This window comes from Solanum verrucosum, unplaced genomic scaffold, assembly GCF_900185275.1.
Source record: "Solanum verrucosum unplaced genomic scaffold, falcon-dt-bn FXZP01000103.1, whole genome shotgun sequence".
NCBI lineage: Eukaryota > Viridiplantae > Streptophyta > Magnoliopsida > Solanales > Solanaceae > Solanum > Solanum verrucosum.
The window spans coordinates 6,998,326-7,022,921 of record NW_026020048.1 but is presented as its reverse complement, the minus strand read 5'-3'; the positions used below and the strand labels follow the sequence as shown (position 1 = coordinate 7,022,921).

General features: G+C 33.4%; 2 protein-coding genes across 2 annotated transcripts; both read left to right on the top strand.

The window, feature by feature from the left end:
* The first annotated feature begins 587 nt into the window (after positions 1–587).
* LOC125822122 (cytochrome P450 90B1) lies at positions 588–5,344 on the top strand. Its single transcript, XM_049501494.1, has 8 exons — positions 588–880; positions 957–1,281; positions 1,585–1,737; positions 1,866–2,102; positions 2,192–2,284; positions 2,443–2,521; positions 2,632–2,738; positions 4,753–5,344. The coding sequence occupies exons 1-8, from the start codon at positions 678–680 to the stop codon at positions 5,056–5,058; spliced, it is 1,503 nt and encodes a 500-aa protein (XP_049357451.1). The 5' UTR covers positions 588–677; the 3' UTR covers positions 5,059–5,344.
* Positions 5,345–16,928: 11,584 nt separating this feature from the next.
* LOC125821952 (succinate dehydrogenase [ubiquinone] flavoprotein subunit 1, mitochondrial) lies at positions 16,929–24,282 on the top strand. Its single transcript, XM_049501304.1, has 16 exons — positions 16,929–17,472; positions 17,908–18,075; positions 18,613–18,700; positions 19,061–19,207; positions 19,399–19,539; positions 19,837–19,922; positions 20,012–20,104; positions 20,200–20,263; positions 20,467–20,610; positions 21,378–21,565; positions 21,680–21,854; positions 21,928–22,098; positions 22,261–22,330; positions 22,430–22,550; positions 22,639–22,676; positions 23,714–24,282. The coding sequence occupies exons 1-16, from the start codon at positions 17,377–17,379 to the stop codon at positions 23,814–23,816; spliced, it is 1,893 nt and encodes a 630-aa protein (XP_049357261.1). The 5' UTR covers positions 16,929–17,376; the 3' UTR covers positions 23,817–24,282.
* Positions 24,283–24,596: the final 314 nt, after the last annotated feature.

Below are 24,596 nucleotides of genomic sequence, written 5' to 3'. Positions count from 1 at the left end.
TCGATATATTTCAATAATAAAAACTAAATTCATGAAGTAACAAGATAGCGTCACATTCTCGACTTTGAATATCCGTTCTTGTTGGTGTAATCAAGAAGGAAATTCTCGTTAATAGTAAAACATCATAATCTTTTAATAGTTTTAGTGTAATCAAGACTCAAGAGTAATAAATTAAGATAGTCTAGTATTTAATTAGTGAATAAATTAAATGTTCAATTATAAAAGTGTGAAGGAAGTGAACGGCGTAAATGATAAACGACAAGAAAGAAGCCTATAAAAAGCAAGATACTTTCCAAAAAGAGCTTCAGAAAACAGAAAGTTTCTTTATAGCAGCATCTCAGAAGATTCATAGTCGATGCTGCACATAATATAATACTTTTTTAAAAAAAATTATTCAGTATCCGATACCTATATTGAAGCCTAATTATTTTAAATTCATGTCATGTAGGCCCCATTTGGAAGGAAAGCTTCCTACCAAAGAAATTTTATATTTTCAAACTCGAATTCAAAATTCTGATTAATGAAAAAGTAACCTCATACGCTATATCACTCTTATAAATACTGAGTACTATCTTGTTCGAACCTCTGCTTCAGAAACAGAGCTTATTGAGTATTGAAACTGAAAAAAAGGAAAAAAAAAACAGAGAAGAAGAAAAGGAAAAACAGTGAAATCATCAATGTCTGACTTAGAGTTTTTTCTTTTTCTTGTTCCTCCAATCATGGCAGTCCTTATTATTCTTAATCTATTCAAAAGAAAACACAAATTTCAAAATCTTCCACCAGGGGATATGGGTTGGCCTTTTCTTGGTGAAACTATTGGTTATTTGAGACCTTATTCAGCTACTACTATTGGAGATTTCATGCAAGATCATATCTCAAGGTAAATTTTTTTAACCCTTTTTTTTTTATTTTTCTGTTTCTTGAATTTTTGTGCTGAAAATTTTGATCTTTTTCAGGTATGGGAAAATTTTCAAGTCAAATTTGTTTGGAGAGCCAACAATAGTTTCAGCAGATGCAGGGCTTAACAGATACATTCTGCAGAATGAAGGGAGATTATTTGAGTGTAATTATCCAAGAAGTATAGGTGGGATACTTGGTAAATGGTCTATGTTGGTTCAAGTTGGACAAATGCATAGAGATATGAGGATGATTTCTCTGAATTTTTTGAGCAATGCTAGACTCAGGAATCAACTTTTAAGTGAAGTTGAAAAGCATACTGTGCTTGTTCTTGGCTCTTGGAAACAGGATTCTGTTGTTTGTGCACAAGATGAAGCAAAGAAGGTAAATAAGTGGAGTTGTATTTTTTTAGTTCATTATTGCACTATTTCGTTGTACAGTAGTTACTATTCTTTTTTTTTCCTTCCTAATGCTTTTTTAATATTTTGTTATGATTTCTTCACTTTCGTAATTTTCTTACCGTTTTCTTAAACCGAGTTTATCTAAAACAACCACTCTACCTTTCAAAGCAGGGATAAAGTTTGCATACACTGCGTCCTTTCAGACCTCACTTGTATGATAACACTTGTTGTTGTTGCTGCTCTAACTTTGGAAATTGTTGTTGTTATGTGTGTGAAATTTCTACAGTTTACATTCAACTTTATGGCAGAGCATATCATGAGTCTACAACCTGGAAATCCAGAGACAGAGAAGCTGAAGAAAGAGTACATCACATTTATGAAAGGAGTGGTTTCTGCTCCATTGAATTTTCCAGGAACAGCTTACAGAAAGGCCTTACAGGTACTATTATAAATCATCATATCAATTTAAGTGATTAAAAGCGAGGTAGAACATGCTTACCGTCTGAACAACCCCTTTTATGTGTTTACTTATTTTCAAGTTATGAATTATTTTTCTCTTTTATACAGTCTCGATCAACAATTCTTGGATTTATTGAGACAAAAATGGAGGAGAGGCATAATGAAATGAACGGAAACGAAAACGACCTTCTAGGTTGGGTTCTGAAAAATTCAAATCTCTCAAAGGAGCAAATTCTTGATTTGCTACTAAGTTTGCTCTTTGCTGGCCATGAAACTTCATCAGTAGCAATAGCTCTGTCTATTTTCTTCTTAGAAAGCTGTCCTGCTGCTGTTCAACAACTAACAGTAAGCTCAAATAATCAAATACTTTTAGTGAATTTTCTTCAAGTCCACTCTTTAATTAATTTATTTCTTCTTGCTGGTAATAAATTCAGGAAGAGCACTTGGAGATTTCCAGGGCAAAAAAGCAGTCAGGAGAAACAGAATTAAATTGGGATGACTACAAGAAAATGGAATTCACCCAATGTGTAAGTTTATACCCTTTAGCTTATCAACTCATTTAAAAGATAATTGTTGAACACAAAGTACGATTGTTGTTACATGTTACATACATTAATAGTGTAAAAATTCTATATACATTGATAACACATAAGTTATGCTAATTTTTTTTTTCCTTCACTTGTAGGTTATTAATGAGACTCTAAGGCTTGGGAATGTAGTCAGGTTTCTTCACAGGAAAGCTGTGAAAGATGTTCGATACAAAGGTATTATTGTATGATGATGCATGGCTGCAGCTTTAATATCTGATTTGGTTTTGCCTTTTTAACAATCTTTTTGTTTTTGTTCTGTTTTTCAACTTGAAAACTCAAAAAAGGTTATGACATTCCATGTGGATGGAAAGTATTGCCGGTGATTTCAGCAGCGCATTTAGATCCTTCACTTTTTGACCGACCTCACGACTTTGATCCTTGGAGATGGCAGGTTAGTCAATTTTGCATTTAAACCGACACTCAGTTTAGTGTACAAAGCATCCCGTGTTATTAAGGTCTAGGAACGGTCTTTAACTCAACTACTCAAGGGTGTGATGTATACCCAAATAGAAGCATTAGTAAAAGCTTTCACAACTCAAACTCGTAATTTATAAAATCACACAAAGATAACCTTATCATTGCTTCAAGTGTCGGTCCAATTCTAAAAATCTTTAATGGATAAATGCAACTTAGTAAAGTAAACTTGCAACTTTTTAAAAAATAAAATAAAATTATAATAGACGTGAGAAGAGGTAAAGGAGAGTTAAGTTTGAAAGCAAAAAGTAGTTTTTAATGTTTTAATGCATCCACCAAGTTTAGTCGTCTTACTTGAGGTTGCATATGAGAGTCGTGGGATGATGTGACAAAAAAATAAAGGAAGTCACACCTCTAATTTTAAGAAGCAAATATGTGCTTTAAGATTGGAACAAGGGATGATATTTTTCCCAAAGAAGAAACAATAATTAAATGGATAAGGGAGTGAATTAAGACAAGTTTGGGGAGAGTAGAAAAGAACATTCTATGTAGGCCGTTTGTTGGGTCGCATGATAGAGCGAGCATATAAAATATCATCAATAAAAAGCAAGGTGGGATTTAGCCGTCCTGATAATCATAATAATCCACACAAAGGGACCCAAACCAAAATGAACTGTCACAATCAATTCTTGCACAGATGCTGCATTATGCACGGAGAAAAACCCCACCTTAAGCTTAAATATGTGCAAATAATAAGCAAGGACTCTACCTATGTGAAGGGTAAGTGTTCGGTTTTAAAAGCTTCATCAAAGAAGTATAAATATTTAATTTAAAACTTATATCAAATGAAATTGTAGTAGAATCCTTTAATTAAATCTATAAAGCTCAATCTTGAATTCTCCTATGATTCTAGGAATAATACTTCTCCTTAAATGAGTCACATGCCATATAAATATAAATTAATCGGAAAATGACTTTAATAAGTATATATTGGGTGATTTCTTATTTATTTATTCTTTTAAAATTTTTTTGTCTCCATTTGACCTATATGAATCGTTGAAGCAATCATTATAATATCTATTTACATAACACTCTTTGAAATAAAGTCTTTTTCCAAATTGTGTTAATGCAAAATACTTTATAGATCGAATTATCTTTTTTTCTTGTTTATCGCGTCCATCCATATATATTCCAACCCAAAGTCCTAGAAGAGGTGGGGGGTGAGAGGACCCAATTGAGGTAATTACAGACTTAAAAGACTTGTCCAAACCCAACCACATGTGGGTGGTGGGGTTTTCATGTGCACGTGCACCTGTGCTTTTCATGGTGGCTCACCTCCACTCTACTCCATGCTGGTCCATCCATTTCCCATTCTATCCTCTTTCTTGGGGCCACAATTACATGTACCTACAGTCTACAAGTTATTTTAAATCTTATTGTCAAAAATATTCAAAGTGCATTTACTGCTTAAAAAAAACACAGCAAGTGCATTTACTGCTTGCAGTACCAGTACCCGTTCCTCAGGATCTCAATGCAAATACTCATGCAATTTTATTTTTCTTCTGAAATCTGACTTAATTGTCTAATGGGAAGTACTGTACCGCACAATGTGAAATGCCTTGATAATGTCGGCAATATAGTTGAGAGGACCAAAGGATACTTTATGTTGCGATTAGTTATTTTAATAGGAGTATTATTTTTTTATTAACTATGTTAATTTTTAAGAAAAAATTATTGGTTTACCATTTAAAGGGCCTGAAGGATCACAAGAGTATTTTTGTCATTTTTTTATTTCGAATAACAAAATCTTGATACTATGAATAACTTATTGGGTACTAATTATTAATCCTGATAGAACTTCTGAATTTTTTGTCTCGGGACTAACTATATGCATGTCTAGCGTACGAAACGTCCCCTTAGAGTTCATTTTTTCATCGAGAACTATATATGTATGGTAAAATTTAGAAGTGATGAATAGTGTGTTAATGCAGAATGCAGAAGAGTCGCCTTCAGGTAAAGGAGGAAGCACAGGCACAAGCAGCACAACAAAAAGTAGTAATAATTTCATGCCATTTGGGGGAGGTCCACGTCTATGTGCAGGATCTGAACTGGCCAAACTTGAGATGGCCATTTTCATTCACTATCTTGTTCTTAATTTTCACTGGAAATTAGCTGCACCTGATCAGGCTTTTGCCTATCCTTACGTAGATTTTCCCAATGCCCTACCAATCACTATCCAACATCGATCGTCAAATAAATTAAACCACCACATTATTACCTCTAATTCATCGTATTAAAACTGCATTCGCGCGTCGTCTATGGGTAAACATTATATTATATTGTATAAATAAAAAATAGTAGCTGAACAAATGGGAAAGAGGATGGTACTTGAAATGGTTCAAACCAAAGAAATGCTTTGTAAATCTAGCTATTTATTATCTAGGAGGTGAAGCAGCTGCTACAGTTTTTGTTCTCTTTTTTTGTTGCTTAATCTCTTCTCTTGTTTCCTTTTTTTTTTTCTCTCTATGTTACGTAGTACATAATTTTCTATGTAATTAAATACAGCAAATTATTCGATTCTCCTTAAGTAATCGCGGGTGTAAACTTTAAATATGGGAAGGGTGATTTGCACAAATATGATATTTCCATGCCATCTTTTAAATGTCGCCCATGTTAAGACAAGTGTTGGAAAAATAGCTTTCGCTCCACAATTTGGAAGCACGCTCTTGGCACAATTACCAAGAGTTTTTATTTGAAATTCGATCAAGATTTCACTTAACAGTACCAGTAAGTTATATCTATTTATGGGAATATTTGGTCAAATCTCACTGGGTCGCCTGAATTTTAATTTTTCAATATTTGTGGCTGAAATTCTGGTGATCCACTTGTTAGTTTGAAATTCACCATCACATTTTTGCTTTAAATTAAATTTGGTATACAACTTTCTAATACCCAATCCCAACAATTTTCAATAATTAGATTCAACATGAACCTTGCTCCACAAATTAATAGACCAACTTTGTCATATAAAAAAATCCATGCTTAACAAAATCCATCAATGTATAACTAATATCTTCGGGATGTCCTCCCAACTTCTTGTTGAACTAATATGTAACACCAATGCATGGTCAAAATTTAATTAATTTTGTGTGTTGGTACATAATTTATATTCTAAGCGATTCGCAATATCTAATAAAAATGCTCATAAATCGTGGATTTCCATGTTCATATTGCATGGCCAAATTTCACTAATCTTTTTTTGTTGGTACATACTTTTCTGATTGACTCCTTATTAAACAATATATGATGCTAATAGATTGACGTACGTGGATGTATGTTTAGAATACACGACACAGTTAATTGCATGGCCAAATTTCAATTAATTTATGCTATCACTCCTGAGTCACGTCGACGGATTGTTGGTTAATTAACTACTCCCTCTTTAAATAAACATACCTGATACATATAATAAAAATAAATTGTAGTATCTATATTTGAATAATGATGAATATATATTCATCAACTATAATTGGGTTGGGGGGGGGGAGGGGGGGGGGGGGCTGTGAATCGTCTTATTATTCTGGAAAAAGGTGGAGAGGACAGAAAAAGAACATAATCTCATGGAATAATTGTCAAATAGATATGAAACTTTGGGAAGATCTTGTTAGGTACTGTATATTGCATGTGAAGTCCAATCAGATAACAACCTAACGGTAGATAGGAGCAAATAAAGACTATTATAACCTTGTCCGCTTTAAATTTAGATTTATCTGTTTGAATAGACTTATAATTTATGTTATAAAGTTAGTAATATAAACTTATAATTTATAATTATTTATTATTTTAATTTTAATATTTTTTATTTTATTTAAAATATTTAAAAGTTATTTTAATTTAAAAACAATTGAAATATATTTATCGGCTTTTAATCTCTGACATACTTCCTTATATATCACTATCTTTTTTCCAGGACCCACCCCTAATAATTCTTTTTGTCCTTCAATAAACTAGTGGGCATGCACTGCCGCACTTTTGGTTTCCTTTTTCTGAAAAAAAATAATAATAAAAAATTGGGTAGGGGAAAGAAAAATAATGAAGAGGATGATTATAAAATTAGAATCAAACCCTAGTTAATAAGATATAAATTTAGATATTTAATTAATTATTAAGTTATTAAAATCTTTCATCACTATCTTCTTTTTTAATTAAAAGGATTGTAATAAAAGTAATTGTTAAATTAGATTTTGACTTACCTCACGTTTAAAAGCTAGTTTAAAGAGAGGAGGATCACAGAAGCCTCATAACAAGTTCATTCATCTCATTAACCATGCAATGTGAGACTTTTGTTACTTATTCAATAGTAAAATGATAACAATGATTAGTGTGAACATAATATTTAATCTCGATTAGAAGAAAATGATATATAATCATTGATGAGCCTCATGTAATTTGGTCTTTAACTTTTAACTATATCAGAATATTAATCTCAACTATGCAAGTACAAATCAATTAACATGGGTTATTTACAGTGGAGTTCAGTTAAATCCTCCTCATAAGAAATATATCGAGTCAATAAGGTGGAAATGTTTTTTCTTGTGTTATATATATAAACTGATGAAGCAGTAACAGAAAATTCTAGCATAGAGCAAAGAGAGTTCAAAAATTATTTTAGACAGATCCAAAATGCATGTATGACATTCTAGTAAAAAAAAATTGACATTCAAATTAAAATATATACTAGTTCACTTTGAAATATGACTGAATCCAGGAAAAGCTCGTAGACAACGATCTTCTGATTGAACCAATAAATTAATTTCGTTTGTTTAATTAAGAATTAGGACCTTACCTGCATCATTTTAAATTTTGTTAAAAGGAGATTTTTTAATGGAAATTAATATAAAAGGTTGCACGTGAGTCTTCATTATCTTGAAGTAGGTTGGTGAGAGGGAAGCTTTGGTTAATTTTCAACTTCAACTCAACATTTACGAGCTGCATTATATTATGGTCTAATAGGTTTAAGAAGGTGCATTTCCAACCCAAAAAATAACATCCAATAAATAAAAGAATGACAAATTTAAGCAATTTTCAATACGTTAGCAATATTTTTGACACTTGTACCTAGTTTGTTAATTTAGGAAATGCAAATGACATGCAATTATGCTGCAAGTTGAATTTTTTATGGATTTATATTTTTAAATTTAAATAAAAGGAGAGGAAACAAATGAATAAATAGGTTATCCAAATTGCCATGCATGTTAGGTCTCTAGCTCCTTTCATTTTCTGACGTGTGAGAAGTTCGTTTTATTGTAATATACCACAAATAATATAAATTATAGTTGAGAAGTAATATGACAAAAATGAATAAATAGTCCTTAGGCTAAAACGTGGATATCTCGCTCTCTTTAAGGAGATTAAAACCCACTGTCACTACAAAAGGAACCCCAATTACCAACAAAAAAATTTGTTGGTAAATTGATCAAATTGGTTGGCAAATTGAGTTACCAACCAAATGCCAACTTATATTAATCCGTTGCTAAAAGGCTCGTCGGTAAATATTACCAACCGATTTTAATTTGTTGGTAAACTTACCAACCAAAAATCAGTTGGTAAACACCTAAAGATGTTGTTACAAAATTTTGAAACATGGCCTTCAAATTTTCGTTGGTAAATTCACCAACTAATTTTCGGTTAGTATATCGTTAGTGCTTTTACTAACGAATTGAAAAGGAGTTAGTAAAATTTTTTTCTTCATTATTCGATTCCGTTGGTAATTGGTTGGCAATTTTAGTAACAAAAAAATTATATTGGTAATTTACCAATAAATTTTAAATACTTTTTTTTTGGTTTTCCATCTGGTGTCGGATACCCACATTGGAGCCTGACTAAATCCGGATTCACGCTGGGAAGTTCCACATTGGGGGGTAAAGAGCTACCTAACAAATTAAAGGTGACAACGTACCCAAGGGGAATTGAACCTGAGACCTCATGGTTAAGGATGAAGGAGTACTTACCACTCCACCACAACTCTTGTTGGTAATAAATTTTAAATACGTTAGTATGATTATTTGCTTTTCTAATAAATTTACTAATTGATTGTTAGTTTGTTGGTAATATATCATTCAAGTTCAATGTTAGGTTAGTAATTGATTGACAATATGTTCAAATTATTATTAACTAAATGATTATTCAATAGTAGAATATTTATTAATTTATTGCATTTAAAAATCTAAGAGCACGAATATAAATTCAAAAATATTAATATTAATTTTATAAATCATATTTGAATGAAACAATGCAAAATCTATGATAACAAGTTAAATTAATCTCAATATGACACATATCATTATATCAAAAAAATTAATTTGAGCACGTTTACCAAAAATATTGACCAAATCTAAATTTTGGCCAAAACATAAAAGTTAAAATGCCTTGCAACACAAACTGAAAATGAAAGCCTCAAAATCTGAACCAACCATCCTATTAGATATAAAAATGACCTTCTGAAGCTAATCGCGTTGATGGAATTCTCATCAGAGCACGTTTACAAAAAATGTTAAGCAAAGTCAAATTTTGGCCAAAAGTTAAAAGTTAAAACACCTAACGGTACAAACTGAATATGAAAACCTCAAAATCCAAACAAACCATCCTATAAGACAAAAAATTATCTTCCAGAGCAAATCGCGCTGATGATATTCAAATTTGAGCATGTTTCCCAAAAAAATTGACCTAATTCAAATTTTAGCCAAAAGTTAAACGATTAACGACACAAACTGAAAATAAAAGTCTCAAAACCCGAACCAACCATCCTATGAGATCAAATTTGAACTTATATGGCTAATCGCGGTGACAAAATTTCAATTCGAGCACGATTACCAAAAATATTGACTAAAGTGAAATTTTGGTCAAAACTTAAAAGTTTAAAATGCCTAACGGCACAAACTAAAAACGGAAGCCTCAAAACCCAAACCCTCTATCTTATTACATCAAAAATGACCTTCCGCATCTAACTGCACTTGCAAAATTCTCATGTGAGCACGTTTATAAAATATATTGACCAAAGTTAAATTTTGGCTAAAATTTATAAGTTAAAACTCCTAACGGCACACACTAAAAATGAAAGCCTCAAAACCTGAACCAACCATTCTATTAGATAAAAAATGACCTTTGGAGTTAATTACGCTGATGGAATTCTCATCTGAGCACGTTCACAAAAATATTGACCAAAGTCAAATTTTTGCAAAAGCATAAGATTTAAAACACCTAACGGCACAAACAAAAAATGGAAGCCTCAAAGCTTGAACTAGTCTTCCTGTTAGATCAAAAATGACCTTTCGAAGCTAATGACACTTAAAGAGTTCTTATCTGAGCACGTTTACCACAAATATTGACCAAAGTCAAGTTTTGGTTAAAAGTTAAAACACCTAACGATACAAACTGAATATGAAAACCTCAACACTAGACATTGATTTACCAAAAAAATTAACTTCAATTGGTAAATTTACCAACTATTCAAATATAAGTTAGTAGTTAATAATTTACCAATAAATTTTATCACAGTTGATAATAATTACTATTCAACTAAACATTCATATGTAATATTACCAACTAATAATTAATATATTGGTAAATTTTACCAATGGATTAATGATCGGTTGGTATATTACCAACTATTTTAATGATGTTAGTAATTTGCTAACTACAATCTTTATTCGTCGGCAAAATTTCCAACTAATTGGATATTGGTTGCAAGTTTTCCAACAAATTACATTTTGTTACTAATTTACCAACACATTTATATTTGATTGGTAAATTTAGCAACACAATCTTGTCGTTGGTAAATGTTTGGTTAGTTATTCATTGGTAATATGTTAATAAATTATATAAACAATTTTTTTGTCATATTTACCAACTGATATATACTTTGTTGGTAATATTACCAACAAAAGGTGTGCGTTAGTAATATTTCAGTTGGTAATCCATTGATAGAATGTTGCTAAATTTGGCACCATTTTTTCCCGCCGTATTTACCAACAAAATACTTATTTAGTAAGATTTTGGTTAGTAATCTGTTATAATTTCGTTGTTAAGTTTTAAAATATAATTCAGTTAGAAATATGTTGGTAATTTGTTAGTAGAATACTAACCAACTTAAGTTGTTAGTAAAATATGTTGATAATTTGGGGGTTTTTTGTAGTGTGTGGCATAATCTACACTGATCCAGCAGTATTACTCTTGACTTGTCCCCTCCAGGATACAATAGCCCAACAACGTCGTACAACTCAAGCAACTCCGGATTAGTTGAAGAGTCCAAAGCTCCACAAAAAGAACACCTTCCTTCAACATAAAAATATTCTCTTTTGTATATAGTGAATATAGTTGAAGACTTAGAATATTCTTCTTTGTCTCAACTCTCTCTTTCACTACTACAATCCTCTCACTACACACTACAATATTTTTTCACACTTCTCGTGTTTTTTCTTATATCTCAAGACAAAGGAAGACCACACTATTTATAGGTGATGAATTCTTCCTTGCAATGAATAGGAAGATAGTGGGTAGTAAATTTGTCAAATGAATGCCCCAAATGTTACACAAGTTACAAGACTTAAAGATAGAATAATGGGTGAAATGAAGAGTTGGTGGTTACATAAGTTACTAACAACTAATGACCACCCACTATTGATGAGAGTAAAGAGAACAAATGTAATGTCCACCAATAGACATAACATGATATATAATGTGACATATAATATATTTTTTTTAATATTAAAATGTCACACCAACAATCCCCCACTCATTTTAATATTAAGATAAGAGAGTTTTTCACAACCTAGTTGAAGGTGGACTATTATGCATAATGAAGGTATGCTCTGCATTGAACCTTCACTTAGTAAAACAATAACATTTACTCCGGAGTCAGTAGTGGTCTCGGATTTGAACTATGATTGCTTAAGGAAAATAAAGTATCACTGCTTATACACAATAATCGAGGTGTTGACATAAGCTTTAATAGCCAGCACATTACGGCCTTGTGCTATCCCAGTTTTCATGAGCGTTTTTTAGAACAAGCTCATTCTCATAGAAAGCGACCTACTTTCACACTCACATAGGTGAAATCTGTCAAGGGTGCTCCTATAATTTGACACCCCACTCATACGAGATACAGACTTTCATTAAGAGTTCAAGACTCAACCTCCACAAATCATTATAGGATAAATGCACTCACATCATAGGGATTGAATAAAATTAAGATTAGTGCATTTCACAACAAGTCATCATATGATTCGTTTTTCCCACTGAACCTGGTTATAGGATCTCTAGTCCCTGAGTTGGATTTTCTCATATATAACTTAGAATATTTTAGCTTCAATTTCATCCCCCTCGATGTGCTTCAGACTCTTTATCTTGCTAATGCCTTAGTTTATAAATCTGCAAGATTGTCACAAATTTTAACACAATTAATATTGATGGTATACCAGTGATCAATATGATCTCACAATATTGTGTTTTCTCCTTATGAGTCTGAATTTATCATTTTAATAATGATTTTATACTCTACCATTATATTGGTGCTATCACAATTAATCAAAATTAGAAAAATTAATTTCTCAAAATAAAGTGTTTGATATAGTAAAATCAAGGGAAAATGCATAAGTACCCCCCAGCCTATGCCCAAAATCCCTGAGACACACCTAATCTTTACTAAGGTCCTATTACCCCTCCGAACTTATTTTTTAATTAATTTTTTACCGTTTTTCTGCTTACGTGGCAATATAAACCAAATAGGTTGAAAGCTTTATTCAACACGCGCCGGGCCCCACTTTTTCAACTTTCTAAAATGTAGCTTTTACACTTCCCAAAATTTCAAAAAGCTATCCTATCATTTATAATCTACTTTGTTAATATATTTTTAGTTAGTTTATATATTTTATTTCAAATTTGGGTTTGTAAAATTTTGTAAATATTATATATATATATTTTATTTTATTTTTAAAATTGCCATCATCAAGGTTTGTCACCCGATGTCAGGGGTCTGGCTAGACCCACGTCTTTCCCATTCATTCAATATAATTTTATTTTATTTATAGATTAAAAAATATTATAACTTTGTTAATATATTTTTAGTTAGTTTATAGTTTTCAATGTTTATATATTTTATTTCAAAAATATATATTTTGTACTCATGTGAATTTTACCGTCTTTACGAAAATTTCTATTCATTTAACGTTTCTTAAGTTTAGCTTATCACACAGGTAGGTGAAAATATATTTGATCTCTTTTTCAAACACCGTTAAGTTGTAAAAATCCGAAAAAAACCAAAAAACCGAAAGAACCGACTAAAACCGAAACCGAAAAAACTGACTTTCCGTGGTTTGATTTGATATTTAGATTTAATAAACCGACATAATTGGTTTAGGTTTTTTTTAATGAAAAACCAAACCAAACCAACCTATGTACACCCCTACTTCTAAGTCATCAAGAATCGTGGTTGAGTTCAAAGGTTAGTTTTTTCTTGATTTTATTTTGTTAGCTTTTCGAAGAAAGGATCAATTTAAGTTATGATAATGGAGTTTTTTTTCCAAACATGAAGAACAATAATAAAGAAGAAGACAATTGAGTTAAAATTTATTTTTTCCAAGTTTATTTTAACACATGACCAATTTTTATTGGTCAGTGCTGTCTAAAAGCTGCACCCACGCGCCTAACATAGGTGAAATCACGGACTCAGCCACGTAGGCCGAAAAGTGATAAACAATTAACTAAAAAATAAGTTTGGGGGGTAATAGGACCTTAGTAAAGGTTAGGTGTGTCTCAGGGATTTTGGGCATAGGCTGGGGGGTACTTATGCATTTTCCCTAAAATCAATTCAATTTTTCACTAGTTGAAGCTTAATTGTTTTTGCTTCAACCTCCATAATAGAGTTAGCAAAAAATAATTTGCTTTTCTCATCCCACCAAATAATACTAAATTTTTCTCATCTAATTTGCTTGTACCTTCAAAGTACTTTTACTGCAAACACAACATCAAGTCAAGTTGTTAGTCACATAGCTCATATTTTTATTAGGCTAACAAACTCCCTTTTTTTTTTCTCAACTTTCTCACACAATTGAATCAATAGGAGTTACAAGACTCACACAACCAACAAAATTGTATTTCACAAATTTTTCAATATTATGTGACTTGACAAGGAAAATTCCATCACATGTTTTATGGTATTTTTCATTTCAAGAATGAAATTTTTCTCACCCAAAATATTTTATGTTAAATGGCTACTCAAGATGTTTTTCATAATTTATTTATAACTCTCATGTTAGAGCCAAAAATCATCTCATTATAGTCAACAATAACATGTGATTTATCCCACAATAAATATATGCACTTGTAATACTCTTTTTAGAACATTTCTCAAAGATGCAAAAATCACAATTTCACAATGATTTTTTTTTTCTCATTTCATAAACCCCACTATTTAAAGATTTTAAGCATCATTTTTTCCATGAAAAGTAGTATTACTTTATTCATGAAAATACTAGGTAATTTTTTTTTTCTTTACCTTTTCTCCACCTTTGAGCAAGTAGAAAAATATGTTATCGTACACCTCTTCTTTTCCATCTCTTGAAGAGAGCGACGTTGAGCGAAATTGTGTTGAGATCCCTATCTTGATACCCTTCTCTATTTGTGTACTATATTCGAAAATTGACTCCACCATTCTTTGGTCTCAGAAGCAGCACGTTCCATTTTCAATACTTTCTTTTATTTTATTGTGAGGGTATGTTGTCTGAAAATGTCTCACATAATAAAAATTATACAATATGAAAGAGAAATAGTACGTATTTGAATAGTTATTGATTTTACAAGTGGAGTTCTATCCATAAATTTTCTTATGGAAAAGGCGTTTGAAGTTTTTTTTTTTCAAGTAAAAGCCTAACACTTAAAAGAAAAATAAAATCAAATATACAGAACACGAGGGGATTGCTTGAATGGTAAGCATCCTCTACCTCCAACTCTGAAATTCTTAAAAACCTCTCTTGTTCCGACACTTCAATTATCTAGGAACACTTGATATATATTTATGCCAAACCAATAATAACATAACATATGCGTTTTCTGCTTACACTTTTTTCACTTAATCATATGATTACTTAGCCTTTTTTCACCTTGTTTTTTTAAAAAAAAATAATTAAACTTTGGTGAAATAATGTAATTTAGGTGTCAACAACATGTGTCATTATGGGCCTAGATACTTGACTGGCCTGGTTTCTGTATGACACCTTGTCTTCTACAAATGCCCACTTTCTTTGGGCTCCAGAAAACTGAGATAACCCATACGGCCACCAATAAAATGGTGGTGGTTAACACTTAACATAACAAGCAGACCAATCTTGATGAGTATACTGTCTTTGGGCCTTTTGTCCAACTCTTTACTCGGCCTCCTTTCATATTTTCTGGCTTCTGGACCTTAAAATTCAGACGAGTAATATCCGGTCCGAAAGAATTTTCTTGATGAAGTATGTTAAAAATAACTTGCATAACGTGATTGATGATAAATTTTTGAATACTTATTTAGTTTGTTATAAAAAGGATAAAGTATTTGAAAGTATACTTAATGACGCGAGCATCGATCATTTTCAAATCAAGACAAGTCATTGAGTATAATTATAATAGTAATGTGTATTTTAATATGTTATATATTCTAGGGATAAGGGTCTGAAAAATATCTCAACTTTGATCGGATTTGTTGTTGCGATACTAAACTTTCACAAGGACCTATTACTTCCCTAGACTATTTAATACCGTATTTTTTACTCACTGAACTATTTAATAGTGTATTTTAAAGGTATATATGTGCCTACGTGGACACATTACTATTTATAATTTTGCATTATTTTTTATGTCCACGTGGGCAAATATATATGTTTAAAATATGGTATTAAATAGTTTAGGGAGGTAATAGGTCCTCATGAAAGTTTAGTATCGCCACAACAAATCCGACCAAAGTTAGAATATTTTTCAGACTCTTATCCCTATATTCTAATGATTCACTACTTTTAAAACTATATGGAGTTTCTATACTCATTTTTTTTGGGAAAATTACGCGGTTAAGCAAACTTATACTACTTAATTACTCATCATAACTATAGTTTGCTATAATTACTACTCACGACTAACATTATACATTAATTATGCGGGCTGACTTCGAGTTTGTATAATTAGTCATGTTTGTATATGTATAATTCGTCAGAATATACAAATAAATATGTATAATATACAATTATCTAACCTATATACATATACAATTCACCTCTCTCCCACTCTCTGCCCTCTCTCGCTCGCCTCTCTCCTCTCTCTCCCAATCTCGCTCGCCTCTCTCCTCCCTCTCCCAATCTCGCTTGCTATATATACAATTGCATATGTATAATATACAATTATCTAACATATATACATATACAATTCACCTCTCTCCCAATCTCGCTCGCCTCTCTCCTCCCTCTCCCAATCTCGCTTGCCATATATACAAATATATATGTATAATATACAATTATCTAACCTCTATACATATACAATTCACCTTTCTCCACTCTTTGCCTCCTCTCTCTCGCCTCTCTCCTCTCTCTCCCAGTCTCGCTCGCCTCTCTCCTCCATATAACATGTAGCTACGAATTGTAATTATCAAACTATAACTATAGAGAGTAATTAGACTATTTTTGAGTGGCTATATGTGAAAATTCCCTTTTTTTTTTAATGGGAAACTCACGAATTTAAAAATGTTGAATCTAGGTTGTTGGAATACGTATTATATAACCTTTTTTTCACGAGCATTAGTTAAGAATAATTAAGATGGCAAGTCTAAGATGACTTTGTTAAGTAGAAGTTAAGCGGCGGGAACATAGGCCACGCTGCAAGCTTTTCCCATTAATTTCCTTATGGCTTCCAAATCATTTGCGCGTTCATTCTCCTACCATTTATTATGGACACCTTTCTTACGAATAATCTGAGGATTATTGGTAACAGAATGAGCAAATTAATTTAAATCAATAGCATAATTTATTTACAATTACAATCCTTACGATTACGATAATTATGAACTACATGAATACATACAAGTAAATTATCGAATTGTATTGAGATTAAGAGACTTATTACTCCAATGAACTTAATTATTTATGTTTTATTCAGGATTTAAAAATAATGATATTTTCATTTCATATTTAAAAAGTCTTCTTGTGGTTATTTTTTTAGGGTTTCATTCGATTCCGGAATAAATTGGAATATCTCAAAATTAATGTTTTTAAAATATAATTTATACGTTAAACTTAATATTATTTTATGTCTAGATTAGTATTGAGATTGTCATTAAAGAAAGAAATTACCGGTTTGTTGTAACAGAACGTGATGGTGGCCGTTTAGTAATATTGGTTAACATTAGGGGTAGTTCCAGTAAAGTGGGAATATAATCGTCTGTCGCCTTATACTTTGTCCCGGTACCCAAAAAAGAGCATCCCATTTTCACATCCATTTGATTGCTCTACACTGTATTCTGTACTTCATCTATAACTCCATTCAATCTCCGAATACAACCCTCACCGGCATATTGGTTTCCAATACCTTTGAGAATGTGGCGCTGTGTGTCGCGTGGTCTTCGCGCTTCCTTCAACAGATCTATCTCCGGCGGCGGCGGCCATTTTCGCCGACTCTTCTCCTCACAAACTGTACGGTTCCTCTCTCTCTTTTTCTCAGTCTATTGATTCGATCAGTTAAATATAACCACCTGATACTATCGATTTGTTGAATCTTAATGATTTTCGATTGATACATTTTGTATTGAAGCTTGTTCTAATCATTATTGATGACCTAGCTGTTAGTGAATCTTAGGATTTTTGGTTGATTGAATTTTAGTTTTGACGTCTCATTAGGTTAACGACCTAGATGTTATTGCATTTGATCTAAAAAGGACTTTGTGTGCGATTGTTCTAGATTCTCCGAGCTTATGATTTCTCAATTTAGCCTTAAAAGCTATTTTTTATAATCATTTTTTACTATTTTTCTTTTTATAAGCTGATGTTTCACTTTTCTATTTCATAATTATATATATAAGATTCTGATGATAATTTTTTAATTATTGAATATTGTGTGCTGCCTAGCAGAATGTGGGAGGCTCGTCCTACACGATAGTGGATCACACATACGATGCGGTGGTGGTCGGTGCAGGCGGTGCTGGGCTTCGTGCAGCAATAGGGTTGTCTGAGCATGGATTCAATACTGCTTGCATAACCAAGCTCTTTCCTACTCGATCTCACACTGTTGCAGCTCAGGTACCTGGATTCTAATTCTGCCAAAAAAAATTTATATTTATTTTCTTGGACTAGGCATTATTGATGTATCATTGTATGGTAGGGAGGAGAAGACTCCGAATTTTAGAAGGAAATATGTTGCACAAAGAACATCCAATAATCTACTCTTATTGGGACTCTTTGCTCCTTGTTGTCGGGTTGCATGTTTATTTGCTGGGATGGGCCAACTAGACAATACTCATTTTTTATGCTGCATTTTCTTGGAGATGATTAGAAACTTGAACAAGGTTCACTGGATTTGCTTTTAAAAAGTTAAACTCATGACAGTGGCAGTTGAGATAGATTTGTGTTTTAGTTCGTACAGAATGCTATCTGCTAGTAAGTGAGAGATTACTTAATTTTATTATTCTTGCATGTGTCAATCTTGCTAACTTAGAGAAATTGGGGAGAAAGCTGGTTTGCTATGTAGTTTGATGGGTCTGAATTTGAAGCTTGATTGACTAGAATAGGATTGTACATGTAATTGCTTAAGTTCTGGTTTGTGATTTTCCTTTGTAGGGTGGTATAAATGCTGCATTAGGCAACATGACAGAAGACGATTGGAGGTGGCACATGTATGATACAGTCAAAGGAAGTGATTGGTTAGGTAAGGTTTGTCTTGAAGTCAGATTTTCTCTATGTCTGTTGGCATTAACTCAATGCTTCTTTTGTATGAATAAACCACGTGAAGCTTATTAGAAATATGCAGCTTGACAGTTCCAGTTTGTACCTCTTACTTAGACCTGTTCTACTTCAATATAGAACCAATTGCTTTCAATGGGCCAAAGTTACACGGTTTTAACCACTTTGATGTATAAACTCTATGACCAGAATGTTTGTTTTACATTTTTGGCAAAACCAATAATTTTGTGTTGGAGAAAGGTATGAACTGGCCAATTTATGGACCTTTGATATTATGGCTTGGGTTTTTCTCTGTCTCAATGGAAGTGTGTTGATGATTTTCCAGGTGATCAGGATGCCATCCAATACATGTGTAGAGAAGCACCAAAAGCAGTTATAGAGCTTGAGAATTATGGTTTGCCTTTCTCTCGAACAGAAGATGGTAAAATATATCAACGTGCATTTGGTGGTCAAAGCCTGGACTTTGGAAAAGGTAAGAAGTTGAGCACTTGATCTAGTTGTATTATCACCTGGGTACGGAGTCGCATTTGTTAGGGAGCGCTTTACCCCTGATGTGGGACTTTTTGCCCGAATCCAGATTTAGTCAGACTCCAATGTGGGTACCGGATACCAGGAAACCAAAGAAAAAAAATCTCAATCTGACTCTTGTTTTTTCTTGGACAGGAGGACAGGCCTATCGTTGTGCATGCGCTGCGGATCGGACTGGTCATGCTCTATTGCATACTCTTTATGGCCAGGCCATGAAGCATAATACACAGTTTTTTGTGGAATATTTCGCTTTGGATTTACTAATGAACAGTGATGGTATTGTCTTCTACTTAGAAACTCAGTTTTATGTCATATGATTAAATATTAGCCTAGTTTGATATTACTTGACTTGCACTGGATACTTTGAAACTTTGTGGTAGTAATCTAGCACGTGTCATACTAAAAATGATCCTGTATTTCTTTTGATTTTTTAACATTTTTCTGACATGAAAATTGATCAGTATACATGTGGTTGAAGTTATATGGAGATTCATAGGACCTCTTGCTCATTTTTAGCTGTTTCATTCTACTAATCAACTCTTCTCTGTGCTTTAAATAATGCATCAACATTAGGGAGCTGCCAAGGTGTAATAGCACTAAATATGGAGGATGGTACCTTGCATCGATTCCGTGCTGCCAATACAATTTTGGCCACTGGGGTACTTTCTGGTTAACATTGACCTCTACTTAGACTTCTTGAAGTAGTAATGAATTTGTAAGCGTTCTCTTTTATAAATGTTTGGATTAGGGTTATGGCCGAGCTTACTTCTCGGCAACATCTGCTCATACTTGCACCGGAGATGGTAATGCTATGGTTGCGCGCGCTGGGCTTCCTCTTCAGGTCATTCTATAATGACATCTTCTGACCATGTCAATTCCCCCTCCCCCCTACTATGGTACTTTATTTTAAATAAACTCTGCTATGTCTCTTTGCAGGATCTTGAGTTTGTGCAATTTCATCCAACTGGTATATATGGAGCCGGTTGCCTCATTACTGAAGGTTTCTTTCTTCTTCAATGCTATTAGTGATGGCAATAATTATATTGCTTGTCCATTCTTCTGTCAATTGTTCTTCCATTTGTATTTCCTGATGTACAGTGTTTTTCTTTCCTTTTGGCGAGTGATTTCTTGAGTATAGTATTTAACTTTTCTGTTGACATTCTTGAATTTCTATTTGTAACAAGTGCCTCATTCCATGCTTAGGATCTCGCGGTGAAGGTGGTATCCTGAGGAATAGTGAGGGTGAGCGATTTATGGAAAGGTATGCCCCAACTGCCAAGGATCTTGCGTCAAGAGATGTTGTTTCCAGATCTATGACTATGGAAATTCGAGAAGGGCGTGGTGTAGGTATGATGTCATTAATCTAGCCGAATTAAGAAGTTTATTCTTTTAGCATTCTTGTAAGATCCCTTGTCTTAAGCTTAAGTCACTGTGGTCTGTGGTGGAGTAAGATTCTACAGGCTTAAAATGCACTGGATGGATATTGACCACGAAGTTTATGATCTGTCTGTTTAAAGTGGTTGTGTTACGATCATCATAGTGAGAGTCTGAAATGCGAGATCTTTATTTAATTGGAAGTATTCTATCCAAATCATCTCTAGCTTCTGTCTGACTTAGACGTCACTGTTATTTTTATTTGTTTAGAGCATAATTATGTAGATATGAGTATACAAACGTGAGTGATCCTCCAATTTAGAAGCTTGTAAACTTTATCTCTAGACAATATGTTTGATGGTAAGCCACCTAAATCGTAAGGTAATCTTGCTATAGTGTCAACTGCATTTGAAATACAGCAACAATCTCAAATAAATAAATAGCAAACGTTTTAACTCTGCATTGAGATATACTAGTTCAGGAGAACTACTCATCGACCAATTTCAATTATCAGTGACAAGTGATGCTTGTTTGTTGTGAAAACTTAAGTATTATAACTTCACAAGTGTGTGTGAGTGTGTGTGTGTGTGACTGTGACTGCAAATGACAGTACTTATTCTGAGCATAGTGGATGTTTGTGGCATGTGTTCAGGATGAACTCCTGCCCTGTTTTCTCTCCTTTTTCTTCCTCTTCTAAAGCAGTTTTCAAACGTCTGATATTGTTTTCAAACTTTTGATAGGACCTTTGAAAGACCATATCTATCTTCACCTCAATCACTTACCTCCAGAGGTTCTTAAGGAGAGACTTCCGGGTATCTCAGAAACAGCTGCCATTTTCGCTGGTGTTGATGTGACTAAGGAGCCAATTCCTGTTTTACCTACTGTGCATTATAATATGGGAGGAATCCCAACTAATTACCATGGACAGGTATGAAAAATTAGTTAATGTCTCCCTCTCTGAAAATCTATTTTTCAACTTTTGTTATTCTTACCTGCTCCATTTTTGAGGTTAAACTCATTTTTTGTATGTTTTGTTTGGAAGGTGGTCACTAAAAAAGGGGATGATCCAGATGCTGTGATCCCTGGACTGATGGCTGCTGGTGAAGCAGCATGTGCATCTGTTCATGGTGCCAATCGTCTTGGTGCAAATTCTCTTCTAGATATTGTTGTTTTTGGACGGGCATGTGCTAATAGGGTTGCAGAGATCCAAAAACCAGGTTAGAGAATTTGTTTATATAACCTTTAGGCATGCATAACATGTTTAAGATTTCTGAACTTTCATTCCTGCAGGTGAGGAACAGAAGCCACTTGAAAAGGATGCTGGAGAGAGGACCATCGCATGGTTGGACAAGATTAGGAACTCAAATGGTTCATTGCCCACCTCAAATATAAGGCTGAACATGCAAAGAGTTATGCAAAACAATGCTGCTGTCTTCCGCACACAAGAGACATTAGAGGAAGGTAGGAAGGAGGGGTTTTCATATTTTTAAAATTTATCTATATCATTTTATTTTATTTGCAATAAGTGTCTTGGGAAGGTTTCTTTTCTTTTAAATATTTGGAGACTTTATCAGCTGAGCTGACTATTTTCTCTGCACCCTTTTTTCTCTGTTGTGGTTACAGGTTGCCAGCTCATTGACAAAACATGGGAGAGTTTCCATGATGTTCAGTTGAAGGACAGAGGTTTAATATGGTATAATTGTGTGGAGGAGATTATGAATCGTTATTAAATATTAGGTCTTCCTTGTCTTCTTGTTGTGTTCCTGAATTTCCTTCTATTTCAAATTCATAGGAACACAGATCTTATAGAGACTATTGAGTTGGAAAACCTTTTAATTAATGCATGCATCACCATGCACTCAGCCGAGGCAAGAAAAGAAAGCAGAGGAGCTCATGCTCGTGAAGATTTTACGGTCAGTTTCAATTTCTTATGAATCAGATACTAGTGCTCTTTTTTTTTCTTGTTTGTTCCTAATGGTTTGAACTTTTGATGGTTTGCAGAAAAGAGATGATGAGAAGTGGATGAAACATACCATAGGGTAAGTATTTTCCTTATTTATTTCGATGGCTTACTCCTAGTCATCTTTGCTTTAGTCTCTGCAATTGATGAAAGGTTTGCTTGATCATCCATTAAATCGCCTTTCCATGAACCTATCTTGTTGGGAGGGAGGGCACGGGGAGGAGTATTGCAACCTTTTTTGAGAATCTGTATTACAACAACATATACCTAGTGTGATCTCACAAGTGGGGTTTGGAAAGGGTGGGGTGTACACAGACCTTACCCCGACCTTGTTGAGGTAGAGAAGTAGTTTCTGATAGATCCTCGGCTCAAGAAAAGCATGATCTAAAACTGATCTGACAAATACAAAAGTAAAAGCTATAGTGAAAATTTTATGGAAAAGAAAAGTAGTGGCAACAAAAACAATAAAGATAAGCCCCAGTAAAAGAGACAACAACAACAATAGCTGAAAAATTGAAGAATAAGATAATAATAATAATAATTCTGATAAGCTGGAGCAAACAGGGTGCTCTAAGCTAGAAGCCTAGAACCATGCTCTCCCGTGGGAAAGAGAGAAATTGCTCGATTACCTACTAACCCTCTACCCTACCTTCATGTTTTCCCATCTTTGGTCATGTCCTCAATGAGCTGAAGATGTGTTATATTATGTCTAATCATTTCTCCCCAATTCTTTTTCGGTCTACCTCTACCTCTCCTTAGGCCCATCACTGGCAACCTCTCTCAAGTCTCACCTCTTCATTGGAACTTTTGTGTTCCTTCTCTTTACATGCTCAAACAATCTCTAATCCTTGCTTCCCGCATCTTTTCTCTCGTAGTGTATCCATACATCCATCATCACGTGAAATTGATGTAATCCTTCAAAAATTTATTATTATTTTTTTGTGAAAATCAGTATTATCCTTCAAAAATTATTATCCATCGGAATATGCTCCTGTGGTTGTGACTTAATTGTTCTCCAGTGCTCTTACCATGATTGATGCGCTCTACCGATAAAAAGAAATCATGGTAGATGTACCCTACCAAGTGTTCAGCTTAACAAAGTTCATATATCTGCAGATTTTGGGAAGACGAGAAAGTTCGGCTAGAATACAGACCAGTGCATATGAACACTCTAGATGACGAAGTCGAGTCGTTCCCACCAAAGGCTCGTGTCTACTGATATACTCATTTACAGGGGGATTTGGATGGCATAGAAGTTGATAATAAGGAAGGCTGCAATAAATCGCCCAAATTGTGAAATTTTGGTAATAACTGTTGATTTATTTGTGTGATGATTTGTAAGCAGCCTGTGAAGTGTTCATAAATATTAGAAGCAGAACACCGTTTTCGATCTTGTAGAAGATGATGGAGTCACTTGTTTATGCTCTTAGATACTCTACTTATCGCGATTTGACACGATTGAAGACATTCTCTCCTTATCCTGATTTTTTCATTTTCTAGAAAAACTAAGCAAGCCACAGAACATGTGATATATGTTATCTCACGAGACACGAATGTCTGTTGCTGGCCTTTCTAATAAATGTGTATTCCGACTTGGTGAACCTTTTATTGATCTTCATACTGTGAAAGGTGTGTAGAGGATGACAGCAGCCTCTACTTTTGATATTTAATTTGTGAATTCTGAACCTTATATAGGGGTTTTAGAGTGTGTAGCGTTAGAAAAGTAGCATATGCTTAGGAAAGCAGTTGACCTGCTCTTGAAACATTTTCATGTTAACGTTAGATATTTATGAGTTGGCTTTTGTTCGATGCACAAGGAAATAAAAGATTTTTAAATTTGTGTTAACTGATGTTGATGTTTCACAAAACTGTAGTCTCACAAGAGATTTAGCTGTTGCATACTATGGTACACTTTACCGTAATTCCAATTTGTATTGATCTGTGGTAGACCAAGTAGGGCAATGCACTTCCTAGGAGTGAATATTTCAGCGTAAGCTGC